Genomic DNA, 14,229 nt, shown 5'->3' on the forward strand with positions numbered 1-14,229 from the left:
GCAGAGTCTGTTCGATTTCCTATCTTAAAAAAAAATATATATAATCAGTTTTAATCCCCAAATCGTCAAACTGGATACACTAAATCACGTTGTCGCATCTTCTCCTCCTTCTGAAACTTCACAGAGGAAATCAAAGGTTTGTCTTCTTTCTCTTCATCTTCAAAATTGGGATTTTGTTTTTGTAGCTCTTTGTATCTTAATTGTAAAACTGAATCAGTTGTATTGTTGTTATCTTTACCAATGATTGCGAAGTTTAGCTGAAAAGATTTTGATAGAATTTACTGTGAGTTTTGTGGCTTTGTATGGGTGTTATCGGATTGTTCTTGATTGGTATCATTGTGGTCTATTTTTGTGTGTAAATGTCTAAGTAAATCAAATAGAAGTTGTAGTTATAAGTTGAGGGTTGTTCAGAGATACTATGACTTATGCTAATCACGACCATCTTATCTTTCTTGTTGCCATGATTTTTAACCTTCTTTGAATCTAACCAAGTCCTATTGATATCTTATTTTTTGTTTCACCTGTTGAGCATTTCGTAGCCCTCTTCTCTGGTCTATTGTTTGTCACCTTTTTTAGCCGCATTATGTTGTTGAGAAATGAATTTACCCATTCACAACGGCTATTATGGTTAAACTCTATTATCCTTGACTGATAATGATGATGCATTAGTGTACTTTTAATTCTTTAGCTCTTTGTTTCCTATAAGTTTGTTTAGCTCTCTGTTTATTTAGCTCTTTGTTTCCTATAAGTTTGTTTAGCTCTCTGTTTGTTTAGCTCACTGTTATGGATTCCTAGAAGTTTGTTTACGTCTCTGTTTGTTTAGCTATCTATTTATATTTTAACTATCTGTTTATGTCTCTGAGTTTTGTTTTAGTTTGAACAAGCAATACAAATTAGTTCTTAAAGTGTTACTTATGATTTTGCAGATGGATTCATCATCTCCAAATTTTAATGATGACGAGAGAGATATACACGAAGAAGAAGAGTTTCTAACACCCGAGTCTAATCGAAGGAGCAAAAAGAAACAGACTCGTAATAGCGGATCAGAGTCTGAGCAGCCTGAGTCTAAGACCCAAAGACTCTCAACCCAAGATCAAATGTATGGCAACATTTCACGAGATTGAAGGACAATCGTGACAAATGTAACTGCAACTATTGTGGAAAAGAATTCAGCTGTCCAACAAAATCAGGGACAAAAACCTTGTGGAATCATCTAAAAATATGCAAGGCATATTTGGCATGGGAAGACTGTCAAAATCCATCCGAAGGTCAACAGGTTATTAGTAAAGATGGGAGTTTACAATCTGGAAAAGTGCCTGAGCATATTTTTAGAGAAGCTTTGAATGAAATGGTGGTGATAGGAGAGTTACCATTGTCGTTTGTAGAATGTGCGGCAATGAAACATTTTTGCAACAAGGTGCCACTTCTATCTTCTTAGATGGCTTGTTAGTAACCTGATTTTAAGACATGATTCTAATCAATGTTTTTTCTTATGTAATCCACTTAAGTGAACCTGTACAAGCCGCATTCAAGAAGGACAACAGGAAGAGACATAGTAAAGATTTTTGTTGAGAGGAAAGCTACTCTTAAAAAATGGTTTCTCACAACCAAGCAAAGAGTCTCACTCACAACTGATATATGGGTTTCCTCTGTAACTGGTACGGTTTTTGTAAATCAAATTGCAATATATTCTGATTAATGTTTCTACTCAATTAGTGAAGATGCTTATCAATGTTACATTTTTTTATTCACAGGTTCAAGTTATATGGTTATAACTGCCCACTACATTGATAAAAATTGGCGTATAAAGAAGCTAATTATAGGATTCAAGCATGTCGAAGATCGCAAAAGTAAAACAATCGCCAATACACTGCTGAAATGTCTAGCTGAATGGGGGATAGAAAGGTTGTTTACTATTACTGTTGATAATGCAACAGCTAATACTAGTGCTTTGAGTCAGTTTCAGTTTGCTTTCTCTTTAGTTAGTGAGGATTCTCTGGTTTTGGGTGGAGATTTTATGCATATGAGATGCGCTAGACATATTATTAACTTGATAGTGAAGGATGGGCTGACTGAGATTGATTCAAGTGTGACTGCAATCCGCAATGGAATCTCATATGTTAGAGGAGGACCAAATAGGAGGAAGTCATTTCAGCTGAGAGTAGATTCTAGTAAATTTTCAACAGGAAGTTTGCCACTAGATGTCTGCACTAGATGGAATTCGACATTTTTGATGTTGAATAGGGCGTCAAAGTTCAAAGGAGCATTTGATAGGATGGAGTTTGAAGATAAGTTGTATTATGATCATTTCTTAGAGACTGAGAATGGAGTGAAAAGGATTGGACCTCCTCAGAGAGATGATTGGCGTAAGGTTGAAAGGTTAGTGAAGTTTCTCCAAGTTTTCTACCATGCGACATTGGTTGTATCTACATCTACGACTATGAATGCATACAAGTGTTATGGTGAGATAGTTAACATAGCATTCAAGCTTCAATTGCTTTGTCATAGTTCTGATAATGACGTGAAAGTAAATGCACAAAAGATGTTTGACAAATTCGACAAGTACTGGGATGGCATGAAGAACATCAACAAGATGTTGGTACTTGTTAGTGTTTTTGATCCGAGAAAGAAGATGCAGTATGCAAATTTGTGTTTTGAGGAGCTATATAGGGAAAAGAGTATAACAGCTACGTCTCTGTATGATTCAGTTTTGAGCATCCTTCGTGATATGTATAAAGAATATAGTACAAGATACGATGCAGGAGCAAATGAGGAACTTTTTCATTCTCAGTCTTCAACTCAGAGTACTCAAGATAGACAAACAGACCGAATATTTGACTCCATGGAGGATGAGTTTGATGGATACAACCCAGTGGACCATAAATATGATACATTGCTTAGAAAGATTGGAGTTAGAAACACAAATGAGTTGGATACTTATCTCAGGGAAGAAGTTGAGAATCCTGAATTGATGATGGGAATTGAGTATGATGTACTCTTTTGGTGGAAAGTCAACAGTGGCAAGTATCCTATTTTATCTCAGATGGCTAGGGATTTATTTGCTATGCAAGTGTCTTCAGTTGCGTCTGAAAGTGCTTTTAGCACTAGTGGAAGGATAATAAACCCATATAGAAGTTGTCTCACACACTATATGGTAGAGATTTTGATGTGTACAGAGCAGTGGTTCAAGCAAGACCTTAAGTTTGAAGATATTGTGCTTACAAATGCACAAATTCTTGCTGAGTTTGAGTTTGAGGATGGGCTTGAAAGAGGTTTGTTTCTAATCTTGCTTAATGCTTACTATCTTAAGTTTTTGGTGTTAATATAAACTTATCTCTCAATGCTTGTAATTGTTTTTTTTTTCAGAGTTTGAAAGTGATTCAGATGGACCTTAAGTTATTCACATGCCAAAGGGAATATGCAAAAGAGAAGTGAACCAAATAATGAAAGAAGCTGTTTTGGAAGATTTCAAGTTGATTTTCTCTTTATTTCGAATACTTGAACTTCTCAATTGTTTGTAGAATGTTTTAGAAGACTTGGATTTCTTTTTTCTTTTGCTTTGAACATTTGACATTGCATTTAAGTCACCTTTGTAAGCATTTGACATTGCATTGCTTTGAACATTGACATTGCATTGCTTTGAACATGATCGAGTTTTGATCGGGTTTTGGACAATCCGATCGGGTTCTTCGGGTTTTGGGTATACCCGAACAAAACCCAAACCCAAAGGAACCCGATCCTAACCCGACCTGATAGTAGATAAAACCCGATCGGGTACTATAGGTATAAACCTGAAAACCCGAAAACCCGAGAACCCGAACCCGATCAGGTTCGGGAACCCAAATGCCCAGGCCTATATACACCAAATGATGAGTGTTTTTTGGTAGTAAACAATAAAAATGCTATTTCTGACAAAGACATATGAATTTTTTATATTTTATCATTGTATTATGCAAAATAGTTAAAACAACTTTTTAAACCAGTTGACATAGGTTGTAATGGCGTGCTTTTCCTAAACATGAAATGTTTAGGAAAAATTTGAGTGCTATGGATTTTGTCGTTTATACTAAAAAAACTTAAGATATCACAAATCTAAAAAAAATAATAAAAATGTTAGCTTGATAGAGAAAGTATGGTGACGCTTAGGAGGCAAGCAAGCATCTACCGCTGGTTAGAGACAAAGAGATATGTGTCACCTCTCTCACCTGAAACTTTCCTTCACTTTCCCGCAAAAATCATTTCAAAGAAGTCCCAACACTTAGCCAACAAAGCAGAGTGTTGTGTTAGCTTACCCATCAGCTTTCTCAGAAAGAAACTTCTCAACTTCCGATTTTTTTTTTTCACAATCCACCAAACTTTGTTTAATCTTCCTTTTTCCCTCCCCTTACAAAACCTCAACTCCATGGCTTCTCAGACTCGTTACCCATCCAAATCTCAATCCCTAATTAGGTTTTTGTTTTTTTCCTATCACTCTCTCTGTTCTCCAAACAGGGGTATTCCAAGATGATGGAGTCTAGGTCTCCGATCTGCAACACTTGTGGTGAAGAGATTGGTGTTAAATCAAACGGAGAGTTCTTTGTGGCTTGTCATGAGTGTAGTTTCCCGATCTGCAAAGCTTGTCTTGAGTATGAATTCAAAGAAGGTCGACGAATTTGCTTGCGTTGTGGCAATCCCTACGATGGTAAAAAAATCATATAATTTGCAAATCTTTATTCAAAATGTTTACAACTTTTTCGTTAATAGTTTTTGGTTTCTTTCTCAGAGAATGTGTTTGATGATGTTGAGACAAAGACATCTAAAACTCAATCCACCATTGCAACACATATCAATAACACTCCTCAGGTGTGTTGTCCTAAGATTAGTTGTTTTTGTTTTATGTCTTCAATTAGAATTTGCAAATTTGATAACTTTTCTTGATTTTTGTTTTGCAGGATTCTGGGATTCATGCTAGACATATAAGTACAGTCTCCACAATTGACAGTGGTAAGAGAACTAAGAAGCAAACTCCAATATTTTCTTAAAACGTTATGATGAGGTTTAAGTAGTTTGAACTAATTTTAAGATTGTGATTTTGTTGTTGAAGATCTGAATGATGAATATGGGAATCCAATATGGAAGAACAGAGTTGAGAGCTGGAAAGACAAGAAAGACAAGAAGAGCAAGAAGAAGAAGAAAGATGCAAAAACAACCAAACCTGAAGAACATGATGCTAAGGTTCCTCCTCAACAGCACATGGAAGATATGCCACCGTAAGCACATCCTCGTACTAATCAAATCTACGGTTTATGTTCTCATCAGAAAGTTTGAGACGTTGGTTTTGGTCTGTTGCCATTTGTATTCTCAGGAACACAGAGGCTGGTGCTACAGATGTGCTTTCGGTTGTGATTCCTATTCCAAGGACAAAGATCACTTCATACAGGATCGTTATCATCATGAGATTGATCATCTTGGCTCTATTTTTCAACTACCGTATCACTCATCCTGTCGATAGTGCTTATGGTTTATGGCTAACATCTGTGATATGTGAGATTTGGTTTGCTATTTCATGGGTGTTGGATCAGTTCCCTAAATGGTCTCCTATTAACCGAGAAACTTACATTGATCGCTTATCCTCAAGGTACACATCTTTCAGAACCTTTTATGTTCTTCTATGAGGTAGTACAAATCTTGAAGTCTTATATGAAATCATTTGTCAAAACTATGTAGATTTGAAAGAGATGGCGAGCAATCACAGCTTGCAGCTGTAGATTTCTTTGTTAGTACGGTAGATCCATTGAAGGAGCCACCTTTAATCACTGCAAACACGGTTCTTTCGATCCTCGCCTTAGACTACCCCGTGGATAAAGTCTCTTGCTATGTATCTGATGATGGTGCTGCGATGCTTTCATTTGAGTCTTTGGTTGAGACAGCAGATTTTGCTAGGAAATGGGTACCTTTCTGTAAAAAGTACTCAATCGAGCCACGAGCTCCCGAGTTTTACTTCTCGCTTAAAATCGATTACTTGAGGGATAAAGTTCAACCTTCTTTTGTTAAAGAACGTAGAGCTATGAAAGTAAGTAACCAAGGGCTCATAACACTATCCAAGAAACTAAAATTGAAAAACTTATCTCTGATTGCTCTTTGTTGTAGAGAGACTATGAAGAGTTCAAGATCAGAATGAATGCTTTAGTCGCCAAGGCTCAAAAGACACCAGAAGAAGGATGGACAATGCAAGATGGAACCTCTTGGCCTGGAAACAATACTCGTGACCATCCTGGGATGATTCAGGTTTGCTATGTCTTACATTCAAACATGTCTTAAGAAGATACTTGTTGAGTTTTCTTCTGAATCTTTTATCTTCTTTCTTGTAGGTATTCCTTGGATATAGCGGTGCTCGTGACATTGAAGGAAACGAACTTCCAAGATTAGTTTACGTCTCTAGAGAGAAGAGACCTGGATATCAACATCACAAGAAGGCCGGGGCAGAGAACGCATTGGTACAACTTTTGCATTTTTCGTTATTTTTCTAATCGAAAACTTAACATTTGAATGTTGTAACACAATCCTCATGATTTTGTTCTCTTTAGGTGAGGGTGTCAGCGGTTTTAACGAATGCTCCATTCATTCTTAACCTTGATTGTGATCACTACGTCAACAATAGCAAAGCCGTGCGTGAAGCAATGTGCTTTTTAATGGATCCTGTTGTTGGTCAAGACGTTTGCTTTGTTCAATTCCCACAGAGATTTGATGGAATCGACAAGAGTGATCGATATGCTAACCGCAACATAGTTTTCTTCGATGTAAGTTTCCGCAATATTCCAACTCATAAATTTAAGCAAGTTTTGGGCTTTCTTTTGATATCTTGTGTTTTTGATTTGATGATTTCAGGTTAATATGAGAGGGCTTGATGGGATTCAAGGGCCAGTTTATGTTGGTACTGGTACTGTCTTTAGAAGACAAGCACTTTACGGATATAGTCCTCCTTCTAAACCAAGGATGTTACCACAATCTTCTTCCTCGTCTTGTTGCTGTCTAACTAAGAAGAAACAACCTCAAGATCCTTCCGAGTTATACAAAGACGCAAAGAGAGAAGAACTCGATGCTGCAATCTTTAACCTTGGAGACCTAGACAACTACGATGAGTACGAGAGATCAATGCTGATCTCACAAACAAGCTTCGAGAAAACGTTTGGTCTCTCTGCTGTTTTCATCGAGTCTACTCTTATGGAGAATGGTGGTGTTCCTGACTCTGTAAACCCTTCAACGCTCATAAAAGAAGCCATTCATGTCATTAGCTGCGGATATGAAGAGAAAAGCGAATGGGGAAAAGAAGTAAGTTTTGTTTTCTTGGAACCAAAGTTATCAAAGATCTTATCTATGGAATCCCTTTGTTAACCTCTCATTCTGTTTTTCGCAGATCGGATGGATTTACGGATCAATCACGGAAGACATTTTGACGGGTTTCAAGATGCATTGCCGCGGATGGAGGTCCATTTACTGTATGCCATTGAGACCAGCTTTTAAAGGATCTGCTCCAATCAATTTATCAGATAGACTTCACCAGGTGTTGCGTTGGGCTCTTGGTTCAGTCGAGATCTTCCTTAGCCGGCATTGTCCTCTCTGGTATGGTTGCAGCGGAGGACGCCTCAAGTTGCTCCAGAGATTAGCTTATATAAATACTATTGTTTATCCATTCACTTCTTTGCCTCTTGTTGCTTACTGTACCCTTCCTGCTATCTGCCTTCTCACCGGCAAATTCATCATCCCAACGGTAACTTGCTCAACACTTCATACTACTGTTTGTGTCTTGAACACTCTAATGATTTGATATTTGCTTGCTGTTCGTTATTGCAGCTATCAAACTTAGCAAGCATGCTGTTTCTAGGTCTCTTTATATCAATCATCTTAACAAGTGTCCTCGAGCTTCGATGGAGCGGAGTTAGCATCGAAGACTTATGGAGAAACGAACAGTTTTGGGTTATTGGAGGTGTCTCAGCTCATCTCTTTGCTGTTTTCCAAGGATTCCTCAAAATGCTTGCTGGTCTCGACACAAATTTCACAGTCACATCGAAAACCGCAGACGATCAAGAATTTGGTGAGCTGTACATTGTCAAATGGACAACTCTCTTGATCCCTCCGACATCACTACTCATAATCAATTTGGTCGGAGTCGTTGCTGGATTCTCTGACGCTTTAAACAAAGGTTATGAAGCTTGGGGACCTTTGTTTGGGAAAGTGTTTTTCGCCTTTTGGGTGATTCTTCATCTTTATCCTTTCCTCAAAGGTCTTATGGGAAGACAAAACAGAACACCCACCATTGTTATTCTCTGGTCTATCTTGCTTGCTTCTGTGTTTTCACTTGTTTGGGTTCGTATCAATCCTTTCGTCTCCAAAACCGATACGACCTCCCTTTCTCTGAACTGTCTTTTGATCGATTGCTAAGAGAATATGTTTGTATGTTGAACGATGGATGGTCTGTTTTTGGTTGTTTTATAAATTTTTCCTCCCTTGTGAGAGAAGTTATCTCATATAATTGCTTGAGACGCAAGTAAGTACTGTTCTTATTTAGCAGCAAGTTAGGTTTCTTATTATTTTCAACTTACAACATGTCTTAAAACAAAGTATTTTATATTTTTCAAATTATTAGTGTGTGGTGGAATCTGTCTCGTATAACATAAAAAGAAAACCAAAAACAACAAAACGAAGGAAATACAAATCAGATTCCGTGAACAACAGCATCAATGTCAGGCTGAGGAATGTCATCAAGCAAAGAGTCAATGCTACATCCTTCCTCAAGCAGCTTCTCATTGAATCCAAAATCATCAGTAAACACACATTCAGGCACAACCCTGTCTTGTCCGTAAATCTCCTCTTGATCCTTCTTCTTCTCCTCAACCGCGGCAACAACATCCTTCTTCTTGCTACTCTCTCTGCGTCTACCTCTTGCAGGAACAGATGTAGCCGACAGAACTCCCAAATTCAAGCTCTTGATGTAGTCCTGCAACAGAGAAGGTCTTGGATACTTAGACCTACATTTTCTTTTAGAGAACTGTCTTCGTTTTGTCGCGTTCCAATGGTTCTTGATTGAGTTCTCTGTTCTTCCGGGGAGTCTTTTCGCAATCTCTGCCCATTTGTTTCCAATCTCTTTGTGGAATTCTATCAACACTCTGTCCTCTTCTTCACTCCATGTCTCTTTCTGTCAAAAAAGATTAAAAATTAGTCCTTTCAAAATCATTATCTTTGCTTTCCTTAATCATTCATTACATGATTTGATTAGCTACTAGTTAATACCTTGATGTCAGGTCTCAAATGGTTATGCCACCTCTCTCTACATTGTTTCCCAATCCTTCCCGGTAACACTTGAGCGATATGCGACCATTTACGCAATCCATGCTTCTCCACGAGTTGAATCAATATTCTATTATAGCCAAAACAAGAAAACTTTTATTTAACTAAGTGTCACAAATTCCATATAAGTCACAAAATCTTGCAGAATCATATAAACTAGGAGTGTATAGGGTGCAATATTATAATATCATCAACAAAATTGATAATTTTAATTGGTTCTTCAGCTTTGTTATGTTAATTAATGACAAACCTGTCTTCTTCAGCAGTCCATTGGCCTTTGACTAAGGTTGACGGTTTCTTTTCTTTCCATGATGATGATGAAGAAGAAGAAGACAACTTTCGTGTAAGATATGGTTTGGTCTTGTTGAAACTCGACGATGATCTATAATAATCATTATCTGCAGAAACACATGAAATTTCATCTGGCATCACGAAGTTCATAGCTGGTTTCATGGTCTCTGTAGGAGGGTAATCAAAAGGGATCATCCTCATCATCATCATGTTGTTTTGCTCCAAATCCATATGATCATTTTCATCGACCAAATTGATCTCTTGATGGTGATGAGGACGATGATTACGAGTGAAGTATGTTGGGTTTTCCGCAGCTTGGAAATGATGGTTCATCAATTGTGGTTTAGATTCATAAAACTCGACCATGTTTTCTTGGTAAGAGCAATGCTCGAAAGGAGCGTTATTGATACAAGAAGACATGGTTTGAAGACCTAGCAAATGGTTTGAAGATGACGAGCCATGGTGATGATGATGGTGGTGATGATCGAACTGATGATCATGGTCAAGATGGTGAAAATCTTGAAGAAAGCTTGTGGGTTTTGATTGGTCGACAACTTCGAATGGGAAATCTTCTTCTTTCATGTGTTCTTGATGATGATCACGTGTGAAGATGTTTTGGTTTAGAGGAACGAAACCACTCTCGTCGACAAAATTCTCCATTTTTTGGGAAAGGAGAAAAAAAAACTAATTAATTAGTAAAAAAAATTATGAAAAAAAGAACTAGTGAAGTCTCTTGAGGTCTTTGTGTTAGCTTTGTTCTTCCTCGTATTTGTAAGGTAGGGAAAGAAAGAAAAGACATTTAATGTGTGTTTTTACTGTACCCATAAATTTGTTATGGAATTGAAATCTAACGTTTGGTGTTTGTTGGTAGCATTAGTGTAATTTTTTAATATATATTGAATTAATTAAGTAATATCTTAAATGCTTAGCCATGTTGGTGTTTTTCTCAAAACATATTTCAACATAAAAGTGAGGACAAAATGAAGTAAATTAATTTACCTTTAAACTTAATTAGTTTATGATGAGAAAGTAGAAAGAAAAAAAAAGATATTACTAATACTAATTAAGTAAATATAGTTCAAGTTAATTGTTTATTTAGAATATATTAATCTGAATTTTGATGGAAATTAAAACATCTTATAAATCAAGTTAGAAATTGTGAGATTATAATCTTTGTTGACGTTACACATTAGGTGTTGTTGAATTTGGGGTAAACATAGTTGAATGTTTGTGAAAACGCTAGGAGAACATTTAATCTAGTTTTTAATGTGTTAACAACTCATTAATTGTGTTTAGTTAATTGCTCATAAGTGTATTAATATAGTCAACATAAATGTAATTACCATTTTAAAGGCCAAGGACAAAAAGTGTATTGACCATTTAGCTCTAAGCTCTAAATTAATCGATTCAAAAAGAATAAATATCTGCTGTTTCACGTAAAAAGGAATAGTCTTACTTATATGGTATAGAATACTATACTAGATTTTGGCACTCTTAATATCTTACAAGAGTTTGTATTAATCGTTTAGTTTATTGTACAACTTAATAGATGGGATAAAAACTTGATACATGAGTTGCATGAGCCCATCTAGCCCACGTGGTTGCTTGAGGCGTAAGTGATTTAGTGTTATCTTCTGCCTAGCACGAGAACCGAACAAAAATTAAAGGAAAGTTTGAACCGGCGGAGAAAACTTCATCAACATAAAGTCGATAATGTATGTGTGTGCGTGTGTGTGTTTATATACGTTGATTTGAGAATTATAACATGAGTGAGCATGTGCTATATTATGAGGAACTAGATTTGGTCGAGAAGATCATCAAACGCTTCAATGTCTCTTTTTTGTTGATAGAAAATGTTTTTATATTGAACGTCAAAAAAAAAAAAAATGGTTTAATATAACATGTAAACCGATGGAGCAAGTGTTGAGAATGGGCAATGGTGTTCGTTTCGTTCAGTGTAGGTTTAAGCCATTAACTTAGTTCATGTAGATTTTCTCTCAGTTAAGTCAAGTTTGTCTGTTTGTGTATGAACGTGTACAAGTTGGTTAGTTCATAAGTTCTTCTAAATCTGAAGTTCTGTCCGAAACTTTATACTCAAGACCTTTATTTATTCATGTATGGGGGGGGGGGGGGGGGGGGGGTTACCAAAAATAAAATAAAATAAAAAAGATGATTCCTATGATATTCTTCTTGTCTCCACTCAATGCATAAGGACTGGACAGCTGCTAATTTCGATGAAGTTTTCTTTCTTTTACAAAAGTAAAATCAACAGACACTTATTATTACATTTACACGATCCAATCCAGAGCAGAGCATATAAATCGTCCGCTAAAATAGCATTTGGTACCTTATTTATATACTCTTCTTTATAGATTTTGCATGAATGGTTACAATGAAACAGAGAAAAATGTAGTGTAAGGCTACTAAAATAATCATGGGTCAGTAACGAAACTATCATCTTCTATGACAATGACTATAAAAATGTTGCCAGGCCCAACTATCATATTTAACTAATAAACATTTTGAATGTTCAAATGAACTTTTCCTTGTTGTCTTGGCCTTTTGATGTACATTTGTCAAAACTTGTCCGTATGAGTAAACACATTGAACAAACGTAAACAAAAGAATCCTTATCCATCCACAATTTAACTAAACGAAAGCCTAAAATAACCAATTAATGCAACAAAACAAAGTTCAAACTTCAAAGTACATTGTGAAAGAAAGTCCTATAAATAAAAGAAGAAGAAGATTAGGAAGAAGGTCAATCTCGTAATTAAACCAAAACAGAAGCCTAAAAAGTATACAAAACTCCAACTGTCACATGACCCATCTTTGAAAAATCCAATCTTTCTCTTCTTCTCTTCTTCTTCTTTCTTTCTCTCTTTTACTTTCTCTGACACACTTCCTTCTCTTTCTCAATCTCTCTCTCTCTCTCTCTCTCTCTCTCTCTCTCTCTCTCATTCTTCACAATGAAACCTCCGTCATTACCGTTACTCATCCTCCTCCTACACCTCTCAGCCACTATCTCCGCCGCTCCTTCCCTCTCTCCAACTCCTGCTCCAACCACAGCTCCCATTCCACCTCTCAAAAAACCCTCTTCCTCCTCTGCCCCATTAGACCCAAAACAACTCAAAGCCCTCGAATCTCTAAACATCCCCACCGCCAAAGATCCCTGCAGCCACCATCCAACCACCAAACCCACCTCCGTCGTAATCTGCGACGCCAGCTCACCATTTCGCCTCGTCACTTCAATCTCCTTCACGAATTGCTCCGCCGATCTCTCTATCTCCACCACAGCTCTCAGAGCTCTCTCCCCATCTCTCACATCTCTCTCTTTCCTCAACTGCCCATCTCTCTCGCCTCCTCCACGTCTCCCTGGCTCACTACACTCCTTCACCGCCGTCTCGTCCTTCCTCCGCCGCCGCAATGGTCTCTCCGGAGTCTTCCTAGCTCGTCTCGTTAACCTCACTGACCTCACTGTCTCCTCTGTTCCTGTCTCAACCTCTGGCCTCTTCGTCATCCTCGGAAACATGCACAAGATCGTCTCTTTGACAATCTCACACGCGAATCTCTCCGGAAACATACCTAAATCGCTTCACTCCAATCTCACATTCATCGATTTATCAGACAACTTGCTCAAAGGCTCAATACCCACTTCGGTAACTCTACTCTCCAACCTAAAGTCTCTAAATTTATCCAAAAACTCCATCTCCGGCGACATACCCGACGGAATCGGAGACCTAATATCCCTAAAAAACCTATCTTTAGCCTCCAACAAGCTATCAGGACCAATCCCAGATTCAATCTCGTCGATTCCAGAGCTTACACACTTAGATCTGAGTGGGAACCAACTAAACGGCACCGTTCCAAGGTTCATCTCCAAAATGAAGCATCTCACTCACCTGAATCTTGCTAACAATGACTTCCGTGGAGTCCTACCCTTCAATGCGAGCTTCATCAAGAACCTCGAAGTCTTCAAAATCGGTGGGAACAGTGATCTTTGTTACAACCACACTGTTCTGTCATCGAAGATGAAATTGGGTATTGCAAAGTGTGATAAACATGGTTTGCCTTTGTCTCCGCCGCCTCAGAAAGAAGATTCGAATTCAGATTATGATTATGGTAATGAAGATGACACTAGTGAGAAGAAGAAAGAAGAGCACCATGGTCCTAATAAGGTTGTGCTTGGTGTTGCTATTGGACTTTCTTCTCTTGTCTTCTTAATCATCTTCATGATCCTTCTCGCCAAATGGTGTGGTTGATTCAAGATAAACAAAGGTGTAATCTTTTTACTTCTCATTCGTTCGTTAGTGAATACAGATAAAGCAAAAAAAAAGCCCTAATGGGAGATTAGGGTTCTTATGGGATGATGATTTTTTTGGAGAATAACCGAACCGGTTCTCCGCACTAATCCCGGTTTACTCTTCTTTGCTTTTCCTATTTTACATTTGATTTCACATTATAGGTCTTTGGTATTGTTATGAGATTTTGTTGTAATTTTAAGTGTATGTGGTTTAAAAAGGATTATTTTGTAATAATTATTGAATTATTCTTATCAATTATTTTTCTTCAACCATAACATTGTTCCTTATGACTTATGAGTTGTGTGTT

General features: G+C 37.3%; 2 protein-coding genes and 1 pseudogene across 3 annotated transcripts; 2 read left to right on the forward strand and 1 right to left on the reverse strand.

The window, feature by feature from the left end:
- Window positions 1-4,272: 4,272 nt before the first annotated feature.
- LOC104723182 (cellulose synthase A catalytic subunit 8 [UDP-forming]) lies at window positions 4,273-8,507 on the forward strand. The gene is made up of 12 exons (XM_010441510.3): window positions 4,273-4,681; window positions 4,763-4,842; window positions 4,932-4,983; window positions 5,084-5,249; window positions 5,345-5,617; window positions 5,707-6,052; window positions 6,130-6,267; window positions 6,351-6,476; window positions 6,567-6,779; window positions 6,868-7,311; window positions 7,397-7,750; window positions 7,834-8,507. The coding sequence occupies exons 1-12, from the start codon at window positions 4,504-4,506 to the stop codon at window positions 8,419-8,421; spliced, it is 2,958 nt and encodes a 985-aa protein (XP_010439812.2). The 5' UTR covers window positions 4,273-4,503; the 3' UTR covers window positions 8,422-8,507.
- A 36-nt stretch (window positions 8,508-8,543) lies between these two features.
- On the reverse strand, window positions 8,544-10,278 carry LOC104723183 (transcription factor MYB98-like). Its single transcript, XM_010441511.3, has 3 exons — window positions 9,578-10,278; window positions 9,271-9,397; window positions 8,544-9,175 (listed from the first exon to the last, which is right to left on the reverse strand). The coding sequence occupies exons 1-3, from the start codon at window positions 10,276-10,278 to the stop codon at window positions 8,696-8,698; spliced, it is 1,308 nt and encodes a 435-aa protein (XP_010439813.2). The 3' UTR covers window positions 8,544-8,695.
- Window positions 10,279-12,268: 1,990 nt separating this feature from the next.
- LOC147933896 (receptor-like protein 51 pseudogene) lies at window positions 12,269-14,194 on the forward strand (annotated as a pseudogene). Its single transcript, XR_015572534.1, has one exon. The product of XR_015572534.1 is annotated as a receptor-like protein 51 pseudogene (transcript).
- Window positions 14,195-14,229: the final 35 nt, after the last annotated feature.

Source organism: Camelina sativa, chromosome 11, assembly GCF_030686135.1.
Source record: "Camelina sativa cultivar CO46 ecotype springtype chromosome 11, ASM3068613v1".
In the NCBI taxonomy this organism is placed as follows: Eukaryota; Viridiplantae; Streptophyta; class Magnoliopsida; order Brassicales; family Brassicaceae; genus Camelina; species Camelina sativa.